Genomic DNA, 20408 nt, shown 5'->3' on the forward strand with positions numbered 1-20408 from the left:
CGCTTATTGCTATTTAGCAAATGGAATTATGCTGCACTGCAGGTGAACTGAGAATGTCAGACCTGGAGCCTTGTTTAGTCACAGCAGACTCTGAACGTGTGGTGAAGGTAGCTGGTGCATAATGCCATCTAGTGATGCCTTGAGGAAGATCTTTGCTCTCTGCTAGAAATCTATAACGTCATTCTCGTCCTGTAATTTTGTGGGTAATAGTGAGCTTTGAGAATTTGGTAGCCAATATTCAGACCACCCCTTGACTTGCTGTATTTACTGTGCGGCTTTTATTTGTCTGATGGTTTCAGACATAGAATTCCTTTACTTGAACTGTAGCACTGTTGTGACTGCTTTTACATCAGGGCGTGTATGTGTCACAGCTTTGGCAGTCACGGCAGGCCGGAGGTGGTCTCGGCCTCGCATCGCGTGCTTGAGCAGTTGGGGTCCTGCCCTCGCGTGGGATCAGCGGGACTCTGACCTGTGCTCTCCCTGTTCTCCCTGGTGCAGCGCTCTTTCTTCAGCAGTGCCACTTTCTGCGGCAGGCTGGCCACTCGGAGAAGGCCGTCGCTTTGTTCCAGGCCATGATTGACTTCACTTTCTTCAAACCCGACAGCGTGAGAGATCTGCCGACCAAAGTGCAGGTACCACGTTCCGCTTGCATGTTCTCTCTCTCTCTCTTTCTCTCCCTGCCTCCTTGATATTTTTAGAAATACCCTTTTCCAGTTCAACTGAGGATGAATTCTTAGAAATATTCCTGTAATCCAAGGAAAATGGCTTAATAAAAGCAGTGAAATATATAGAGATGAAAGTAAATTCCTCTTTGCCCTGTAAGTATAAAGACACACTGATGTCTCTTACTATGGCTGTAGTTTAAATGCTAATTATTGCCAGCAGTCAGGGGAGCAATTGTGACATTTTATTGATTAGTTGATGCCTTGGCCTGAAGCGCTGGCATCCCAAATGGGTGCTGGTGCAAGACCCGGCTGCTCCACTTCTGATCCAGCTCTGCTATGGCCTGGGAAAGCAGTGGAGGATGGCTCAAGTGCTTGGACTCCTGCACTCACGTGGGAGACCTGGAAGAGGCTCCTAGCTTCGGATCAGCCCAATTCTGGCCATTGTGACTATTTGGGGCGTGAACAAGAAGATGGAAGACTTCTCTTTCTGCCTCTGCCTCTCTGTAACTCTGCCTCTCAACTAAATAGATATATCTTTTTTTTTTTTTTTTTTTAAAGTCTGTCTGGAAAGACTGAGCTCACCTTCCTGTGGAGTTTTCATGAATTGCTAGTACAGACCATTTTGATTATGCTGCCTCTGAACAAAATTATGTGAAAGAATTATACCTGTTAAGGCCGGCGCCATAGCTAAATAGGCTAATCCTCTGCCTGTGGCGCCGGCACACCGGGTTCTAGTCCTGGTCGGGGCACCGGATTCTGTCCCAGTTGCTCCTCTTCCTGTCCAGCTCTCTGCTGTGTCCCGGGAGTGCAGTGGAGGATGGCCCAAGTGCTTGGGCCCTGCACCCCATGGGAGACCAGGAGAAGCACCTGGCTCCTGGCTTCGGATCGGCGCGGTGTGCCGGCCACAGCGCACCAGCCGCAGCGGCCACTGGGGGCGGGGGGTGAACCAACGGCAAAAGGAAGACCTTTCTCTCTGTCTCTCTCTCTCACTGTCCACGCTGCCTGTCAGAATAAAAAAAAAAAAAAAAAGACTTAAAAAAAAAAAAAGAATTACACCTGTTAATATTGGTATAACTGATTATTAGTAAGGTAGTTAAGGTAACTTAAAGACATGCTTTGATATCTTAAGGATATATTGTACTATAGAAGTGATTCTTAGCCGACATCAAAGAGCACTGTGGGTCAGGATCCAGAGCTGTCCTACGCCACGCCTTTACAGACTGTGATGAGAGCAGCTACTGATGACTATGAGGCTACTGCCCATGCCTGACACCTCTGTCGGCTTTGAAAGGTCGAGAGACCGAGCATGGTCTTGAGATTTGAAATGCTAATGGCATGTGGGTTCCTGCTTCCAAGGCATTTACCTGAACAAGGCTTCTTTCAGAACAGGGTTCCCTGTGGCCTTTCTAACTGAGAGACATTGTTGCTGCAAGCTTGGTAGCACAGCATAAACAGTGGAGTTTAATATTGCTGGTCTGTGTCTGTGGGATAAACAAATTGGTTATAACCACTTATCACATCTTTTTTTTCTTAAGACACTTCTCTTCTTGAGGGCATTTTCTTCCATCACGGTTCTTAGAGCAAGACCTGTGAGGAGGGGCTGTAGTCTTCCAGGTCCCCTTCCTGAGGCTGCTGTGTGCACGGAGTAAGGCCCACATGGGAGGCTCGTGCCCTGCCCTGACTCTCCTGCAGATGGCGCTCTACCGGGCATGGGTGGTGCTGCCTGGACTCAGGCTGGAATTCCTTGTGGCTCCCAGTACATGGTGTGCCTATTGGAAACCTGCTTATCTTCTTCAAAGGATCTCTTACAAAAGCTTTGGTTGAGTGGGATGTTGGCTCACGTTGAAAGTCTGCTTGTCAGTTGGTGATACAGCCCTGTCCCTGCTTCACTGCTGTGCTCACCCGCTCTTCCTGGGCAGACCCAGTGCCCAGGCGAATGAAGGAGGAGCTCCCTGGGCAGCCTCACAATGCAGACCGTTTCACTCACTGGACACCTGCCTTTAGGACTCTGTGCCGACAACTTTTATTGAGTCCCTACCGTGTGCTGAGCTCTGTGCCAGGTGTTAGGATTATACTTCCGAGGTTGTTTCCTCAAGGGCTCATGGTCTGTCCCATTGGAACTTTGTGGCACCTTCCCCTCATAAGGGCTTGGGAGCAGCATGACTTCAGTTACCGTGCAGGGGGTCCAGTGGTGTTTGGGAAACTGGCAGTGCCGCTGTCCCTGGTTAGGCTGGCCTGACAGGATCAGAACCAGAAACCTCCCCCCCTTCTTTTTTTAAAGATTTATTTATTTGAAAGTCAGAGTTCACTCCTCAAATGGCCGCAGTGGCTAGGGCTGAGGCAGGCCAAAGCCAGGAGCTTCTTCCAGGTCTCCCATGTGGTTGCAGGGCCCAAATACTTGGGCCATCTTCCAGTGCTTTTCCCAGGCCATTATCAGGGAGCTGGATCGGAAGTGGAGCAGCCAGGACACATGAACTGGCACCCATGTGGGATGCCAGCGCAAGTGGCAGCTGTATCCGCTACGCCACAACACTGGCCCCAGCTGCAGTCCCTTCTTGCCTCTCTGCACCTTGGCTGGTCTTTGTATAACCTCATCTTGGAAGCATCAGTCCATCACTGTGGCCTTATTCTGTCAGAAGTCAGTAGAATGTCATTTGAATGCCACCAGGCAGGGAGGGTAATGGGGGGCTCTCTGGGTGTTGCCTACTGCACTAGATAATTGTTTTGGGGGTGTGTGTCACAGATCTACTTCAAAGGCTGATGATGGACATTTCAGGACCCTAAGCTCCCATTTCGCCCACTAGCACTTATTTTGCCTAGTGACTCAGCAGTTTTGTTCAAGGTAGGCCTAACTGCTCTTTTCTGAACCTGAACAGGTGGAATTCTTTGAGCCCTTCTGGGATAGTGGAGAGCCCCGGGCTGGGGAGAAGGGAGCCCGGGGCTGGAGAGCGTGGATGCACCAGCAGGAGCGCGGTGGCTGGGTGGTCATCAACCCAGGTGAGTCACCTCTCAGTGAAGATGGGAGTGGTTTTCTCTTCCAGGATTTGTTTTTACCTCTTTGTGATTGTTTCTAAGCTGTTAGTGTCTTAAGAACTTTTTATAAAGCACAGAACATCAACTGTACATTAAATGTGAGTCCTGCGAGAATCGATTGTTTCTCCCCCCCGGAGGCGGTAGAGCCGGCTGCGTCCCCTCCTGCAGGACATTACCTCCGGGGATGGGCGTCTCCGGTCATTCGGCGCAGGAGTGGGGAATATCCACCTGCAGGTCCCATTGGGCCTTCGCAATCACTGGTCTGGCCCTGCCAAGGCAACCACAGGCAGCATTCAAAATGCAGGAGATCTCCAGCAGGCTAATCTTTAAGTTACTGATTTTCCACAGCCCATGAATGATGTTACACATTTTCAGAGGCCGTGGGCAGACAAGAGGTTCCCCACCTGTGCTGGAGGTTGCTCCTGAAGAGGTGATGTTGCTGCTCCCCACCCCTCCTCTCATTCTTTCTCCTGGACGTTTAAGACGGTGTCTTGGCATCGTACTGACCAACAGATCCTGTGGAAAGCACTTGACTTTTTTAGGAGAATTATGAAATTATTTCCTAGCATTTGTGTAGCTGTCACTCTGCATGACCCCAAAGTGCTTCCCAGATGCATGCTGTAACACTGAGTTGTTTGGTAGACTGTAGTAGGAGCCACAAAGGTGATTTTAAATCATCTAGGACCCACATTAGAGAGTGGAAAGTAACAGGTAGGGGCTGGTGCTGTGACGTAGTGGGTTAAGCCTCTTCCCGCGACACATGCATCCCATGTGGGTGCTGATTTGAGACCTGGCAATCAGTATTTAAAAATTATGAGATTTTGCATTATTTTTCATACTATTTGAACTTGAGTGTGTATTTTACACTTGCAGCACCTCTCAGTTTCAAGGAGCAGCTTTCCACGTGCTGGGGGCTGGGGGCCACATGTTCATGGCCATGACTTTGCCGCTCTCAGACTGCTGTAGCACATCTGGCTCTCTGCTTCCGGGCAGGTGTTGGGGGTGGGGTGGGTGAGGACAACATGTAGGTGGCCCCTGCTGTGGCTTGGCCTGTGCTTCCCAGACCTTTCTGGGCTTTGGTTTCTTCATCTGCAGAGTGACAGCTTTGGATTTGGCACTGTCTGTGTGGCAGCTCCAAGCTCTGGTCAGGTGGCGGTTCTACCACGAAGGCCAGGAATAGGCCCTTCAGGTGTTCTGGGTTACTTTTGCTCCGGGCAGCACCTACTGGTGATCATGCACCGCTCAGGGTTGTGGGAGACTGCACTGCTCAGGTTTCTCGGGAACTTGGACTTGACCTGTGTGTGCAGAGAAGCCGCCTGCATGGTGCAGTGGAGCTCTGCTGCACCTGACCACAAGTCTGCAGACGCTGAGCGAGGACCAGAGACTGAAGTCCTGGAGTAACTCCTCTTCCTCTGGGGCTGACTCAACCTGGCTCTGTGTTTTTAGGCTGTTTTCTTTCTTTTTTTTTTTTTTTTGACAGGTGGATAGTGAGAGAGAGACAGAGAGAAAGGTCTTCCTTTTTGCCGTTGGTTCACCCTCCAATGGCCGCTGTGGCCGGCGCATCTCGCTGATCCGAAGCCAGGAGCCAGGTGCTTCTTCTGGTCTCCCATGCGGGTGCAGGGCCCAAGCACTTGGGCCATCCTCCACTGCCTTCCCGGGCCATAGCAGAGAGCTGGCCTGGAAGAGGGGCAACCGGGATAGAATCTGGCGCCCCGACAGGGACTAGAACCCAGTGTGCCAGCGCTGCAAGGCAGAGGATTAGCCTGTTGAGCCACGGCGCCGGCTCTTGCTTTTATTTTTAAGTTCTCTCTCTTTTTTTAAAATATTTATTTATTTATTTGAAAGTCAAAGTTAACACAGAGAAGGAGAGGCGCGGGGAGGGGACTCCCATCCGCTGGTCCACTCCCCAGATGGTTGCAATGACCAGAGCTGTGTCAATCCGAAGCCAGGAGCATCTTCCACATCTCCCACGTGGGTGCAGGGGCTCAAGGACTTGGGCCATCTTCTGCTGCTTTCCCAGGCCATAGCAGAGAGCTGGATCAGAAGTGGAGCAGCCAGTGCTTGAACTTTCTCTCTGATCCCTGTTATGTGTATTTGCATGTCTAATACCATATTGGGTCTGAAATGTTAGCATATGCATTATGCATAAATTACTTGGAGTTTTTGTTTATTTTGAAATGTTTCTGAATCATAAGAGGTTAAAAACACTGGAGAGGTGATGTGTACCCTCCGTGCAGGTCACCCAGTGCCACCTGTGGTGTGATTTCTCAGCCAGGGAGCTGGCCTTGGTGCAGTCTGCAGAGGTTGTCGCATGTCCCCAGTTTCTCATGCACTCACTGGGGGGATGCGTGTGTAGTCCTGAGCAGTTGTCTCATGCGTGGAGCTTTCGTTTTTAAACAGCCCCCACCGCTGCTAATCTATGATTACATTATTTCATAAAAGAACAAGTGGACTCATGCAGTATGTAACTTTTTAAAAAAGCCAGTTCTGGTTGTAAGAAAGTGTCAATTTTATATACTTCATTTAAACATTGTTTGTTAGATAGCTCTCATTTGCTGGTTCACTTTCCAAATGCCGTCATTCATTGGGCTGTGGCCAGGAGCCAGGAGCACCGTCCAGGTCTCCCATGTGGGCTACAGGGACCCAAGCACTTGGGCCATCCTCTGCTGCTTTCCCAGGTACGTCAGCAGTGAGCTCATCTGGAAGTGTTGCAGCTGAGACTTGAAATGCAGTCTGATAGGAGGTGCTGGCATCAAAGTGACGGCTTAACCCACTGTGCCACAATGCCTGTCCCTCTACGTTTAATGAATTTTTTTGAGGAACTGCCATTTTCCATCACAGCCCACCATTAATGCACAGGGTTCCCATATCTTGGCAACACTTGTTTTCTATGTAATTTTTTTTTTAATAATTATTTAAACGTTATTTGGTTCTTGAGAGGCAGAGAGAGACAGGACTTCACATTTGTTGGTTTATTCCCCAGATGCTAGGGACCTGGGAACTCAGCGCAGGTGTCCCATGTGGGTGGCCAGGGCTCAGCTGCTTGAACCGTCACCTACTACTTCCCAGGGGCTGCATTAGCAGGACGCTGGGGTGGGGAGTGGAGCTGGAATTCAGACCCAGGCACTCCCGTGTGGGATGTGGGTATTCCAAGAAGTGTCTGAACTGCTGTGCCAGATAACCTGCCCTCTGTGACTGTCTGAGTGTCTGTCTGAGCATAATCCTCCTTAGAGACATGCAGGTTGTCAGTGTATCGGTGGGTGGACATTCTGATTGCTGACTAGTGTTTCATGGTATAGATGTACGCTTGTACGGTTGTCTACCTGCTGTAGAACATTTGAGCCATTTCCAGTTTTGGGCTGTTACAAGTAAAGATGCTGGCAGTATGAACAAAGTTACTATGGGCATTAGTGTATAGGTTTTTGCTTGAACATAGGTTTTCGTATTTCTGGGGCTGTGCGCGAGAGTGCAGTTAGGATAAGTGCGTGTTTAGTTTTATGTGAGACTGCCAAACTGTTTCTGTGTGGCTGTACTACGTTACATACCTCATTGGTTGGTTTCTTAATATTACACTTCACAGATGACTCAATTTTTCTCTTCTGTTCTGCACAGAGTATATTGTCAGTTGACTTCTTTTTTTCCTTTTGAAAGGCTGAGTTAGAGGGAGAGACAGCGAGCTTCCATCCACTGGCTCACTCCCCAAATGCCACAAAGGCCAGGTCTGGGCCAGGCCCAAGTCAGGAGCTTGGAACTCCACAGATCCCACATGGCTGGCAAGGGTTCAAGCCCTCAGGCCATCTTCTGCTGCTTTCCTAGGCACATTAGCATGGAGCTGGATTGGAAGTGGAGCAGCCAATTCGAACCAGACTCATGGGATGCTGGTATCGCAGGCAGCAGCTTAACCTGCTGCGCCACAATGCCAGCTTCTTATTTTTATTTTTTTAAAGATTAATTTTATTTATTTGAAAGGCAGAGTTAGAGGAGAGACTTTTTAAAAAAGCAATTTCAAGTGAGCCTAGGTCTTAATTAACTATAAGGCCACTGAAAATTCTGATGTCTTAAGGAAATCTCTATCAGTGCTGACATTAAATATCATTTAGCTTTCTAAATAATACAATACTTCTAACTACATGTGGTTATTTAAAATAAAATTTTAAAGAATTCAGCTCCTTGGGGCCAGCACTGTGGCGCAGAGGTTAAAGCCCTGGTCTGCAGTGCCCACATCCCATAATGGCACTGGTTTGAGTCCCTGCTGCTCCACATCTGGTCCAGCTCGCCTTTTGGTGCACCTGGGAAAGCAGCAGAGGATGGCTCAAGTGCATGGGCCCCCACACCCACGGGGGAGACTTGGAGGAAGCACCTGGCTCCTGGCTTTGGATTAGCTCAGCTCTGGCCATGTGGCCATCTGAGGAGTAAACCAGTATATGAAAGACCTCTCTCTCTCTGCCTCTCTGTGTAACTCTTTCAGATAAATAAAATCTTTAAAAAAAAATTCAGCTCCTTGACTAGCTACATTTCAGGTGCCCAGTAGGTCTGCTGTGGCTGGTGGCTACTGTCTTAGCGTAGGTGTGGAGCATTGTCATCATTGTAGAAAGTTCTGTTGGATGGTGCTGTTCTAGAATGTTTCGTTCCCATCATAATTCCTGTGGTAGCATTAAAAATCGCCGGATTCCATCTCCTCACCTGCCTGTTTCTCATGGGACCCCGGCTGATGATGGGAGAGACCTTGAGTGCCGCCGAGTGCCCTGGAAGGGCTGGCATGGCTCAGACTCTTCTTGGCCCCCGGGTGCACGTGCGGTGGCTGGCCTAGCAGGCAGGTTGGGTAGCGATGGTGGGTGTTTGGCCGCTCAGGTGAACTAGAAGTTTCCTTCTTGTCTAGATGAGGAGGAGGATGAGCCGGAAGAGGACGACCAGGAGATAAAGGATAAGACTCTGCCCAGGTGGCGAATCTGGCTTGCTGCGGAGCGTTCCCGAGACCACAGGCATTGGCGGCCCTGGCGCCCTGATAAGAGCAAGAAGCAGACAGAGGACGACTGTGAGGACCCTGAGAGACAGGCACGTACGCTCCACCCTGGAGCTCTTTGCCGTCCTCCCACTCCCGTTGTGTCTGGCTGTCGGGACGCAGGTGGCTGGGGCTCTCCGAGCACGTGGCAGGCTTAGGAGAGGCTGGCCTGCTCCTGCTGGTGTCTGGGGAAACTTGGTGCTGCCCTGTGTCAGCACAGAGTGTGGCTGGCTGCCGACGGAGTGTGCAGGCACCTGAGCAGGCGCTGCCCCAGCAGGAGGGCAGGCTCTCGTGGTCACCCCGCGGCAGATCACCTGGCAGGTTGTTAATTTTTCATCTGGAAACCCATGGGCTCAGGTTCTAAAAACATGATCATTATCCTAGATCTTTACCTGTGTCTCCTTCCCCTAACCCGTTTTTGGATCCGTAAAGACAGCTGCTAGATTTGACTCGAGGATCAGCGACAGGATACAGAGTCCGTTGTGGGACAGTCAGGCACAGCCTGTCGTGCAGAAAGATACCTGGTGTTGGGTGCAGGCAGGTGGCCTGCGTGGTCTTGCTCACGGTCACTGTAAGATCTGGTACATGTACATGCTGCTTTGTGTTTAGTGGCCAGCAGCTCTAGAGGTTTTGCACTAAAATGAAGGAAGAAATGCTGTTTTGGTACCTTGAATTGACACAGTTTCACTAGAATCTGACGATTACTTGGCATATGACTTGCTGTACATGTGATCCCCTTCACGTATGACACAGGAATCCAGAGGCTTTCATGGCAGCCATGCTCTGCAGGCAGGCAACTTGGTTTGCTGCCGAGTATCACCGAGCCTGGAGCAGTGCTTGTCCCAGTAACATTCTTGCATGTTGAAGGAATCTTTATTTGGTACAAGGGCAAGGCTGAGGGCCCCAGGGTGCTGGACTGTGTGAGGAGTGGGAATGGGGTAGCCAGGCTGCAGCAACACACAGAGAAGGGGGGCAGAGGAAGAGGGGTGACCTTGGGGAGGCCCCATGCAGTGCGTGTTGTGGGAGATGTCTACGTGGGAAGCCCCTCTCCTGGCTGAAACTGCAGGTGTAGAGAGCAGCATCTCCTTTTGGTTTTGGGATTCTATGAGTTCCTGGCTGTCCTTCAGTGGGTTGGTTCTCATGGCAGCCTGTTGTCAGCTGGGCTCGGGAGCAAACTGCTGCTGGGGGCAAGTTCTGGTCACTCAGCTCTTTGTCCAGGCAAAGCCCAAGGGAGAAGAACCTTGTGGTGAATTGATGGTTTGGTGAGTTCAGCCCAGACAGTCTCATTTATTGTGCTTATGTTTTGATTTCCTTTTGCTGAGAGCTACAGAGACCAATCAGTTCAGCAGTGGCTTGAGTCAGAGGGTAGTCTACTTGTCATTATTACATGAAACCAGCTGTGAACACTTAGAGTTCATCTTGCGCTCTAATAATTGTTCTTACCCTGGTCCATTGCTCGTGTAGATGTTTCTTACCTTACTCCTGTTCATCTGTTTGGAGCCTGTTTTTCATATCCTGAAGCAGTTTTATACAAAGAAGCTGTAGATTGTTACGTTCTTATCTTCCCTTCTAAAAAGATTTCACAGTTATAATTTATCAAAGCAACTATGAAAGAATTGCGTGTGCTTTCAGAAGTGAACCTGAGTCTAGATTTTCTACAAATCCAGCAGGAGACTTTGAAGGCTTTGGCTTGAGCCTGCTGATACCTTGCCTCTGTCCCAGTGCTGCCTGGATATGTGAAAATGATAATGGCACAGCAGGGCAGCTGGGAGTTAATCTCCAGCTGTCCATGTTGCTTTCTCGAATTTTGCAGAAAACTTAGTGTCTGCCTACTTAAAATGTAATGATGTTGAATTATTCCTACATCCATATAACAGTCGGAAGCTTTGTCTCATTAAATGGGCCACTGGTTCCGTCTCTGTTGCAGGTGCTGTTTGATGACGTTGGACAGTCTCTCATCAGACTCTGCAGTCCCGATCTTCAGTTCCGACTTGTGGAGGCCTTTCTGCAGGTCCTGGGTGTGCCTTCTGGCTTCACGCCTCCCGCCTCCTGCCTTTACCTGGCTCTGGACGAGAACAGCATCTTTGAGAACGGGCTTTATGATGAAAAGCCCTTGACGTCCTTCAGCCCTTTGTTTTCTGGTGTCAGCAGCGTTGGCCGGATGGACCCGCTGGGCTGTCGGCGGTGGACCAGGGGTCACGGTCGAGAGGGCGAGGACTTCATCCGCAACATCTTCCACCTCGTGATGCCTTTGTTTTCAGGCAAGGAAAAGTCTCAGCTCTGCTTCTCCTGGCTGCAGTACGAGATTGCCAAGGTAACCGCAGTGCCTGCCTGTGCCGGGGCCTTGTGGGGTCACGGTGGTGTTTCTGAAGGAGGGGGAGAGGTCTGGGAGTTCTTCCTCTGGTGACTCCGGGGTGGGGGCTGGGAGTTGGTCGTCCTCAGGGGGGACTCGGGGAGGAAAGTGGAGCCTGTTCCCCGGGCTCTGGGGCCGTCTGTTGTGTTGAGTCTGGTATTAGCAGATGCTTGTGATTATATGAGCAGTTAGTGTTAAGAAGAAGCTTAAGCTAAAGCAGGGTTAGAGGGTTTAGGGGCTTATTAACATAGATAAAATAAGCTACTTACTTCCCTCACTGTCTCTCTGCTGGAAATTAGTCTGCATCGACTGTTCTGCCCTCTGCTGGTCGCCGTCAGTATTGACTCTTAATGCCCAATGTTCCCAAGCTTGAACTGTAGCTTACACACACCAGGTTGAATCAGAATAGTGTCTTTTATAAAGTCTGGTCGGAGAAGAACGTCGTTTAGGGAGATTCCAGATAGAAGTCCGGGTGTATTGCTCTTGGGCCCTGATCCTTCTCAGAGCGCTGGTGTTCAGCAGGTGTGTGATGAGGAAGTGCAGTTGCCTTTTCTGTCCTCAGCGCTTTCTAACTGGCAGCTTTAGAGCTCCACAGCCCCTGGAGTTGTCCTTTTTTTCTTTCTTCCAATAGGTCATTTGGTGTCTTCACACTAAAAATAAGAAGAGATTAAAATCACAGGGGAAAAACTGCAAAAAACTAGCCAAGAATCTCCTTAAGGAGCCAGAAAACCGCAACAACTTTTGCCTCTGGAAGCAGTATGCGCATCTGGAGTGGTTGCTTGGCAACACCGAGGACTCCAGGAAAGTTTTCGATACGGCGCTCAGCTTGGTGGGAAGCAGAGACCTGAAGGACCATGAACTCTGTGAGCTTAGCCTGCTCTATGCCCAACTGGAGGTGGAGACGGAGCTGTCACCAGACTCCACGGGGTCCGCCACGGCCCGAGCTGTCCACGTATTAACCCGACTGACCGAGAGCAGTCCCTACGCGCCCTACACGGGGCAGGTGTTGGCTGTGCACATTCTGAAGGCCCGGAAGGCTTATGAGCACGCGCTGCAGGACAGCCTGAGTGAGAGCTGTGGCCCCACTCCAGCGCCTGTCCCTTCTGTCAGTTGCCTGATCAGCTTGGTCAGGTGCTTTATGCTCTTCCAGTATTTGACTGTAGGGATTGACGCTGCCGTGCGGGTATACGAGCAGGTGTTTGCCAAACTGAAAGAGTGTGTTTTCCCGGAAGGCTCTGGCCTGGAGGACAGAGCGGGCTCCCCGAGTCTGAGCGGAGCCCTGGAAGCGGTCACCCTGATGCACACGAGTCTGCTGCAGTTCCACATGCGAGTCAGCGTTTACCCTCTGGCTCCTCTGCGAGAGGCACTCTCAGAGGCTTTACAGCTGTATCCTGGCAACCAGGTTCTTTGGAGGTCATATGTGCAGGTGCAAAATAAGTCCCACAGTGCCAGCAAGACTAGAAGGTTCTTCGCTGCAATCACCAGGTCTGCCAAACCCTTGGAGCCTTGGCTGTTTGCAATTGAAGCTGAGAAGACGAGGCGAAGGCTGGTAGAGACGGTCCAGAGGTAATTACAGAGTCCCACAGACCTGGGGGTCCCTGAGCACTTTGCACGGCCTCAGGAACAGAGAGCTCTAGGCTGCACAGGGCTGGAGCTTTGGCTGGGGTGCTCCAGGTGTTGTGCAGTACCATTATGAAAGATGAAACAGATGGGTACAAGGTAGCACCATCTCTCCTTAGGTGCCTCCGGCTGTCTGCTTCGGCCATACTCTTGGGAATCCTGGGGGTTGCTTCTGGTGTGTGTGTGTGTGTGACCCAAGAGGCTGCGGTGAAAGCACACTGGCTGAGAGCAGGGGCTCTGGAGGCAGTGCCAGCCGTGCCACCTGCTGGCTGGGGGACCGTGAGCAAGCCCTCACCTCTGAAAGAGTCTCTTCTGTCCAATGGGAATACGGAGCCTGCCGCATTGGGCACTCTGAAAGGTCATGGGGAAAGCGCTTAGCACAGAGACTGCATATCCCAGGCTGGCTTCTGTCAGTGTTGCTGCTGGTAACAACATCATGGTTTAATGTCTTTATTTTCATCTACTTGGAAGGCACTGAGAGAGAGAGAAAGATATGACTTCCATACACTGGTTCAGTCCCCAGATGTCTGGCAATAGTCAGAACGAGGCCAGGCTGAAGCTAGGAACCCAAAACATGAGCAGCAGGGCCCCAGCACTTGAGCCATCTGCAGCTGTGTTCCAGGATGCATTAGCTGGAGGCTGGCTCAGAAGTGGAGGTGCCCGGTCTCCCAACAGGCCCTCTGATATGGGGCGCGGGCATCTGAAGTGGCAGCTTCCTCTGCCGTGTGCCACAGTGCCCTTCCCAGGTGTCATGTTTTAATTGCCACCTTTTGGTATAGTTATTTTTTCTTAACCTGATTGTTAAGTGACGGTCTTGAGAAGCAGCTAGCTTGGGCATCGTTCCTCCCAGAATCTTTCTGCTGCTTCCCCTGGCCTTCTAAATGAGGCAGAATCGCCCTGCCAGTGGTATTCCACCTGATGTGCTTGCTCGCTCTCCTCCACTGGGATTTGAGTCACCCTGTGTGACCCTCCGTGCTTCCCTTCCTGTGAAGCAGAATTTGTGCTCTGCGGACTAACGGGAAGGCTTCCTTAGACAGCAGGAGCGCGCGGTGCGTGTGGGATCTCTTCAGACGGATGCAGCGTGGTGTCAGCTGCAGAACGCTGGGTGCTGCCTTCCCCGGCCCCGGCGAGGGCACGTCACGCCCGCCCTGCGCACTGGCTTCCCACCACTGCCCACGGACACTGCCCCGCACTGTCTGCTCCAGCTGGTGCTGGTGCTGGTGCCCGCCATCACTAGAGCGGCCCTAGCTGCTGTGGTGCAGGGGAGAGGCCGTCTCCGGTGACGCGAGCCTTTGCCTTGCAGGGTAGGTGGTGGAGAGGTCCACTCCACGATCCCCGAGACTGGCCTGACGCACCGGATCACGGCCCTGTTCGAGAATGCGCTGCGGCGTGATGATGGCAGCCAGTGCCCCCTACTGTGGAGGATGTATTTGAACTTTTTGGTAAGAAAATATTTAGATTTTGTGTTTTTTTTTTTTTTTTTTTTAAGATTTATTTGAAAGGTAGAGTTGTGGGGAAAGAGGGAAAGAACCTCCCATCTGCGCATTCGCTCCCCAAATGGCCACAGTGGCCAGGGCTGGACCACACAGAAGCAAGGAGCCAGGAGTTTCCTCCCAGTCTCCCACATGGGTGCTGGGGCCCATGCACTTAGACCATCTTCCATTGTCATCCCAGGCACACTAGCAGGGAGCTGGATTGGAAGCTGGAGCAGCCGGGACTTGAACCAGTGCCCATGTGGGATGCTGGTGTTGCAGGTGGCAGCTCCACCTGTACGCCATAATGCCAGCCCCGCGACTTTGTGTTTCTGTGCTGAACTCCTCATCTGTGATAAGATGCACGCACTCAGTAGGCACGCGTGGCAGTGTTGGGAGGGACTCATTTTGACTCTCACACTTACTGGTGCTGGCTCGCCCTTACGGGGACTCTGGTGGACTGAATCAGGTCTCCTAGGTCACCCTTACGGGGACTCTGGTGGACTGAATCAGGTCTCCCAGGTCACCCTTACGGGGACTCTGGTGGACTGAATCAGGTCTCCTAGGTCACCCTTACGGGGACTCTGGTGGACTGAATCAGGTCTCCCGGGTCACCCTTATGGGGACTCTGGTGGACTGAAGTCAGGTCTCCTAGGTCACCCTTACGGGGACTCTGGTGGACTGAAGTCAGGTCTCCTAGGTCACCCTTACGGGGACTCTGGTGGACTGAAGTCAGGTCTCCCAGGTCTTGAGAGGGTCGTGAGTTGCATGTTTACTCCAGATACTTGCTAGAAGGAATAGAACTTAATGTGGGTTCTCTGGGTTGACTTCATTGAGTTAGCGTCTTGGAAAATGGTCTAAGAGCTTTCATTTGAAAGAGACAAAAGTCTTTGCCATTCTGCTCATAAGAATTTCCAGGTCCTTATTAAAAAACAGGATTCAGTCTAGAATGTGGTTTTAAAAGTGGGCGTTTCCGGCCGGTGCCGTGGCTCAACAGGCTAATCCTCCGCCTTGCAGCACCGGCACACCGGGTTCTAGTCCCGGTTGGAGCGCCGGATTCTATCCCGGTTGCCCCTCTTCCAGGCCAGCTCTCTGCTATGGCCTGGGAAGGCAGTGGAGGATGGCCCAAGTGCTTGGGCCCTGCACCCGCATGGGAGACCAGGAGAAGTACCTGGCTCCTGGCTTCGGATCAATGGGATGTGCTGGCCGCAGCGGCCATTGGAGGGTGAACCAACGGCAAAAAGGAAGACCTTTCTCTCTGTCTCTCTCTCTCTCACTATCCACTCTGCCTGTCCAAAAAAAAAAAGTGGGCGTTTCCAAAGCAGCATCAGCACTTAGAAGCTCCTTGGTGACAGATCAGGGAGCCGACATTTAATCTGAGTGTGCAGATGAGTCTTGTGAAGCCTGAGTTGTCTTGGCCTTGCATTAGAAACCTGGAAGTGGGTTGGGCCTCATTTACTGTGATGACATCTGTTGCCAAGTGGTGTGGTGTTACTCTTTTTAAAAATTTTAATAAGATTTATTCATTTATTCACAAGGTGAGGAGGAAGAGAGACAGCTTCTCTCCATTAGTTCACTGTCAAATGTTTGAGACAGCTGGAGACTGGAATTCCATCTGGTCTCCCACACAGGTGGCAGGGGCCCAGTCACTTGAGTCATCTTCCAGTGCTTTTCCCGGGCACGTTAGCAGGGAGCTGGATGGGAAGTGGAGTAGCTGGCACTTGAAATAGCACTCATGTGGGATGCCAGTGTTGCAGGTTCAGCTTAGCCCACCACAGTGCCGGCCCAGTGTTCTAGAAACAGTCTTCGAGGACTCTCGCTTGCTTGAGACAGCTGAGTCACTTCTAGGTGACCTCTAGTGAATGTCAAACTTTTCAGAAGCCAAGAATGGCTGTTGTTTCTAAGTCTGGTCTATGTATTTGATTATTTCTGTAGGGTAAATTCTCACCCAGAGTATTTGAGCATTTCCATTTGAGATGAGGCGAAGCTGGGGTGTAAAAAGATGGCGAGACCCCTGAAGAGTGTGTGGTAGATAAGACCTTGGTGGTGCAGTAAAGGAAAGACAGCCAGGACTCAGAACTTTCTATTCTTCTGTTTAACCCACAGAACACCCTGACGGAATGTAACAGAATACAGTTGGATTAGTTACATAATATTTTTTAATCACTTGTTTAGCCCTTGTGTATTCTAAAAACTAAACTTTAAAGCTGTATGGTATTACCTGCTAGGTATCTGTTCTTTAGTTAAAAAAAGAAGAGGCCGGTGCCACGGCTCACTAGGCTCATCCTCTGCCTGCAGTGCCGGCACCTTGGGTTCTAGTTCCAGTCAGGGCGCCAGATTCTGTCCTGGTTGCTCCCCTTCCAGTCCAGCTCTCTACTGTGGCCCGGAGTGCAGTGCAGGATGGCCCAAGTTCTTGGGCTCTGCACCCCATGGGAGACCAGGAGAAGCACCTGGCTCCTGGCTTCGGATCGGCGCGGTGCGTGTGTGCCGGCCCCAGCGTGGTGGCCGTTGGAGGGTGAACCAACGGCAAAAGGAAGGCCTTTCTCTCTGTCTCTCTCTCTCACTGTCCACTCTGCCTGTCAAAAAAAAAAAGAAAAAGAAAAAAAAAGAAGAAAATTTCAGTCTGTACTCAAGAAGTACATAAAACTGATTAGTGTTGATTTTCAAGTCTTATCTAATAAGTATTTGTTTTCTGTGGCTATATATTAAAAAAAAAGAAAAGAAAAGAAAAGAAAGAATACATTTAAGAGCTAGGAGAGGTGTGGGCCTCCTCTGGACTCCTGTCTTAGATCCCAGAATTTATCTGGTTGCTTCCTTGGACTCTGGGGCAGTGTGCTGAAGGCCCCGGTCACCGCGGACGTGTTCCCTGGGCACAGCTGTTGATCCGTACAGACACAGTGCTGGGGCAGACGCGGCATCAGAAATGAATTGCCACAGACATGTGCCTCTCCCTACCGTTTATTCTTCAGACCAGAGCTTAGATTTCTGTTGGCTCCTGGTGTGAGATGGAGGCCCTCAGAAGTTCCTAGGTTGGTACAGCGCTTGTGGCACCCCGACGCCACAGAAGTTCCTAAGTCGGTATGGTGCTCGTGGCACTCCAATGCCACAGAAGTTCCTAGGTTGGTACGGTGCTCATGGCACCCTGACGCCACAGCCTGTTCTTCAGAGTTGGCAGCTTGGGGCACAGGGCTGGGAGACCTGGGTTTTAGTGAAACCTCCCTGGCATGGACAGCACAAATATTCTGCCAGTCTTTTTTTGTTTGTTTAATTTATTTATTTGAGAGGTAAAGTTAGGGAGAGACAGAGAGAAAGGTCTTCCCTCTGCTGGTTCACTCCCCAAATGGCGATGACAGCTGGAGCTGTGCCTGTCTGAAGCCAGGAGCTTCTTCCATGTCTCCCACGCGGATTCAGGGGCCCAAGCACTTGGGTCATCTTCCACTGCTTTCCCAGGCCATAGCAGAGAGCTGGATGGGAAGAGGAGCAGCCAGGACTTGAACCAGCACCCATGGGGGATGCCAGCAACACAGGCAGAGGCTTAGCCTACTACATCACAGCACCGGTCCCTGCTAGCCTTTCTACACAGAGGAAAGGCCTTTGCGTGTGTCAAGGTCAAGCTTGACATCTGCTGGCCTCCCCGGTTGGACTAAGGGTAAGGCACAGATGTGCCAGTGTTTTCACTCAGAAGCTTCCGTGACCCGTGTTTGGTTGGGTTATAGACGACAAAGCCTGTTGACTTGGAGAAACATCTGGGTGGAGGAATTTCTGTAAAGTGGTGTCGGAACTCAGATTAATTAGAGCAGTGACTCACGAGCTGTCCTGAGGCATCTGTGTGGGCTCTGAATGCCTTGTTGAACACAGTGAAAACATCAAATTGGGGCCCACGTGCCAGGCGGAGGCAGGGGAAGAGCTGGGGGCGTCGTGAGCACTCAGGTCCCTGGAGGAGGGTCGTTGGCTTACTGTGTGTTCGTGCCTTCCGTGGTCGCACACACATGCGTCGGGCACACTTGCTTTGCTTGCTTGCCTTTCCCCTGCACCCATGACTATTGGCTGTAGGGAGTACGGGGAAGGGAGGAAGGAGTTGGACAGAGTGTTAACATTTCCACTGAGGCTGGCACTTTGCAGGTTAAACCTGTTTTAGGAGAGACGCTGTTGTGTGTGCACCTTAACACTTTTGGCAAAACAGCTTGTTCTGACCAGAATTGCAGCTATTACCAGAATACTTAAGTTCTTTAATTTGGTCATCCACCTACATCAGAGAAGGGAGTTTTAATAGAGAAGTCAGTTGACTTCCTGGGGCTGGTGAAAGTCTTAATAAAAAGGGAACAGTGGCATTTTAAGTTGTGAATTTCCTTCTTGTTGACAGGTGGCAGAGTTAGGGTCACTTTACCAGAGTGGGTGGGAAGGGGAAGACCCTTGGTCAGCTCCCAGCCCTGGGGCCACCGCAGCAAAAGGCCAGCCTCAGGAACACCCCCATGAAGTGTCAGAGAGGTGGGTTTATTTTTCTTTGGTTAGGGTTGCATATCAGTTGTGTCAAATCATTTAAATTGGTATAAGCTAAGAGTGCTCAGATTGGTTTAAAAAAATCAGATTTTGCGAAAGCCTGAAAACTCCGCCGTCTCCCTTATTTTCCCAGAGTGGTTGCTTCCCTCATGTGGAGGCAGCGCACGTCAGACAGTAAGGCACAGAAATGCTGGCCAGTGAGGGGCACTGCACAGGGGGCTCGCACGCGTGCCTGGATGGGATTTGTCACACGCATGTCTAGATGTTGCTCACACATGTGTCTAGATGCGGCTTGCATGCGTGTCTAGACGGGGCTTGCACACTTGCTGGGCTGTTGGGACCCCGGCCAGAGAGGAATTTGCTGCTGCCCCCCACTCCTGTAGGAGAGAATTGCTAGTGAGACTCCGGTGACTCAGGGCCTGCGTTCCCGAGCGGCTTGTTGGCTGAACTCTGGAAATGCCGCGTGTGGGACTTGGCTCCTGGGCCTCTGGGCTATCACAGTCCCTGCCCCCTCACCGAGACCATCCTTGGCCAGCTCTGCTCCCTCATGGGCTGAGTGCAGACCTGGGCAGAGCCCTGAGATGCCCCCGTCTTGGCCGAGGAGTCGTTTACTGGAAGTGGAGCTGGGGGCCAGGGAGTGCCACGGAGACTCCAGGAGAGGAGGAGGCCCCGCAGGTTGTTATGCCTGACAGGAGTGTTAGCAGAAGCCTGGGTTGGCAAGATGAGGACGTGTGGAAGACGAGGAAGAGGGAGCAGGAGAGCCAGGTGGAGAGCCAGTGACTCCTCTCCCGCCCAGGCTCTGCTGTAGTCAGAGGGCCGAGGTCTCTACAAGGCCACGCTCAGAGCACAGAATCAGGCTTGGGAAAGCGAGTGGCCACCTGGGGTTGAGCCCCACACCTGATTGTGAACCTGTCTGGTGGCTGATGGCAGGAGTGTGGGCGCTGTGTACCTGCTGTGTTGGGTCCAGGATTAGCTGTGCGGGTGGAGAAGGCACAGTGGCAGTTTTTCCTCCTTTCCAAAAGGAAAGTGAGACTTCGGGGGTGGGGCGAGTGTTTTAGGAGAGGACGCTGAAGGGTGTTGGTGTGGGAAGGGAGGGCTGCCACACTGGCTTCCTGGTTCTTTTTTAACAGTTTTTTTTTTTTTTTTTTTTTTTTATTTTATTTACTTGACAGGTAGAGTTATAGACGGAGAGGGAGACAGAGAGAGAGGTCTTCCTTCCGTTGGTTCACTCCCCAAGTGGCCATTATGGCTGGTGCTGTGCCGATCTGAAGCCAGGAGCCAGGTGCTTCTCCTGGTCTCCTTTGCGGGTGCAGGGCCCAAGCACTTGGGCCATCCTCCACTGCCTTCCCGGGCCACAGCAGAGAGCTAGTCTGTCGGGGGGGGGGGGGGGCAGTCGAGCGGCTGGGGAAGACCGTGCTTTGCTTGAAGCAAGGTTGTCACAGGTGTTGGTGACAGCCCGTGGTGGCTCCTGTGGCTGTGTGAGTAAACCTGGAAAAACTGAAAGGGAGTGAGGCCATCCTTGGCAGGTAGAGGAGTCCCGTGGCAGTAGACTGGCGCCTTTGCCTTCTGTGGCCCCGGCCGCGTGTCTGAGAAGAGCCTGCGTCCATGGAACTCTGTGCTAAGGGCATGGCAGGTGTGGGCAGTGGGCGAGACGGCACAGAGATGGAACGCAGCCGCACGCAGCCTGCATGGAGCTCCCTGGAGGGGCTTGCGGGAGGCCCCGATCGTGTCCCCTTCTCTCAGTCTGGGAGCGATGTCCCAGC

General features: G+C 51.6%; 1 protein-coding gene across 9 annotated transcripts in view; it reads left to right on the forward strand.

Moving 5' to 3' along the window:
* Positions 1 to 20408, forward strand: part of NRDE2 (NRDE-2, necessary for RNA interference, domain containing) — a 61500-nt gene that overhangs the window by 30240 nt on the left and 10852 nt on the right. For all 9 annotated transcript variants that reach the window (XR_009864794.1, XR_009864796.1, XR_009864797.1 and 6 more), the window contains exons 7-12: positions 499 to 632; positions 3542 to 3662; positions 8578 to 8753; positions 10628 to 11014; positions 11685 to 12619; positions 13977 to 14115. Coding sequence is in view for 5 of the 9 variants with exons in the window: in XM_062181152.1 (XP_062037136.1) it covers positions 499 to 632; positions 3542 to 3662; positions 8578 to 8753; positions 10628 to 11014; positions 11685 to 12619; positions 13977 to 14115 (1892 nt within the window). In the remaining 4 variants the exon portion in view is untranslated. The remainder of the gene's footprint in view (positions 1 to 498; positions 633 to 3541; positions 3663 to 8577; positions 8754 to 10627; positions 11015 to 11684; positions 12620 to 13976; positions 14116 to 20408) is intronic.

The sequence above is a fragment of the Lepus europaeus genome, chromosome 22, assembly GCF_033115175.1.
Source record: "Lepus europaeus isolate LE1 chromosome 22, mLepTim1.pri, whole genome shotgun sequence".
NCBI classification, from domain to species: domain Eukaryota; kingdom Metazoa; phylum Chordata; class Mammalia; order Lagomorpha; family Leporidae; genus Lepus; species Lepus europaeus.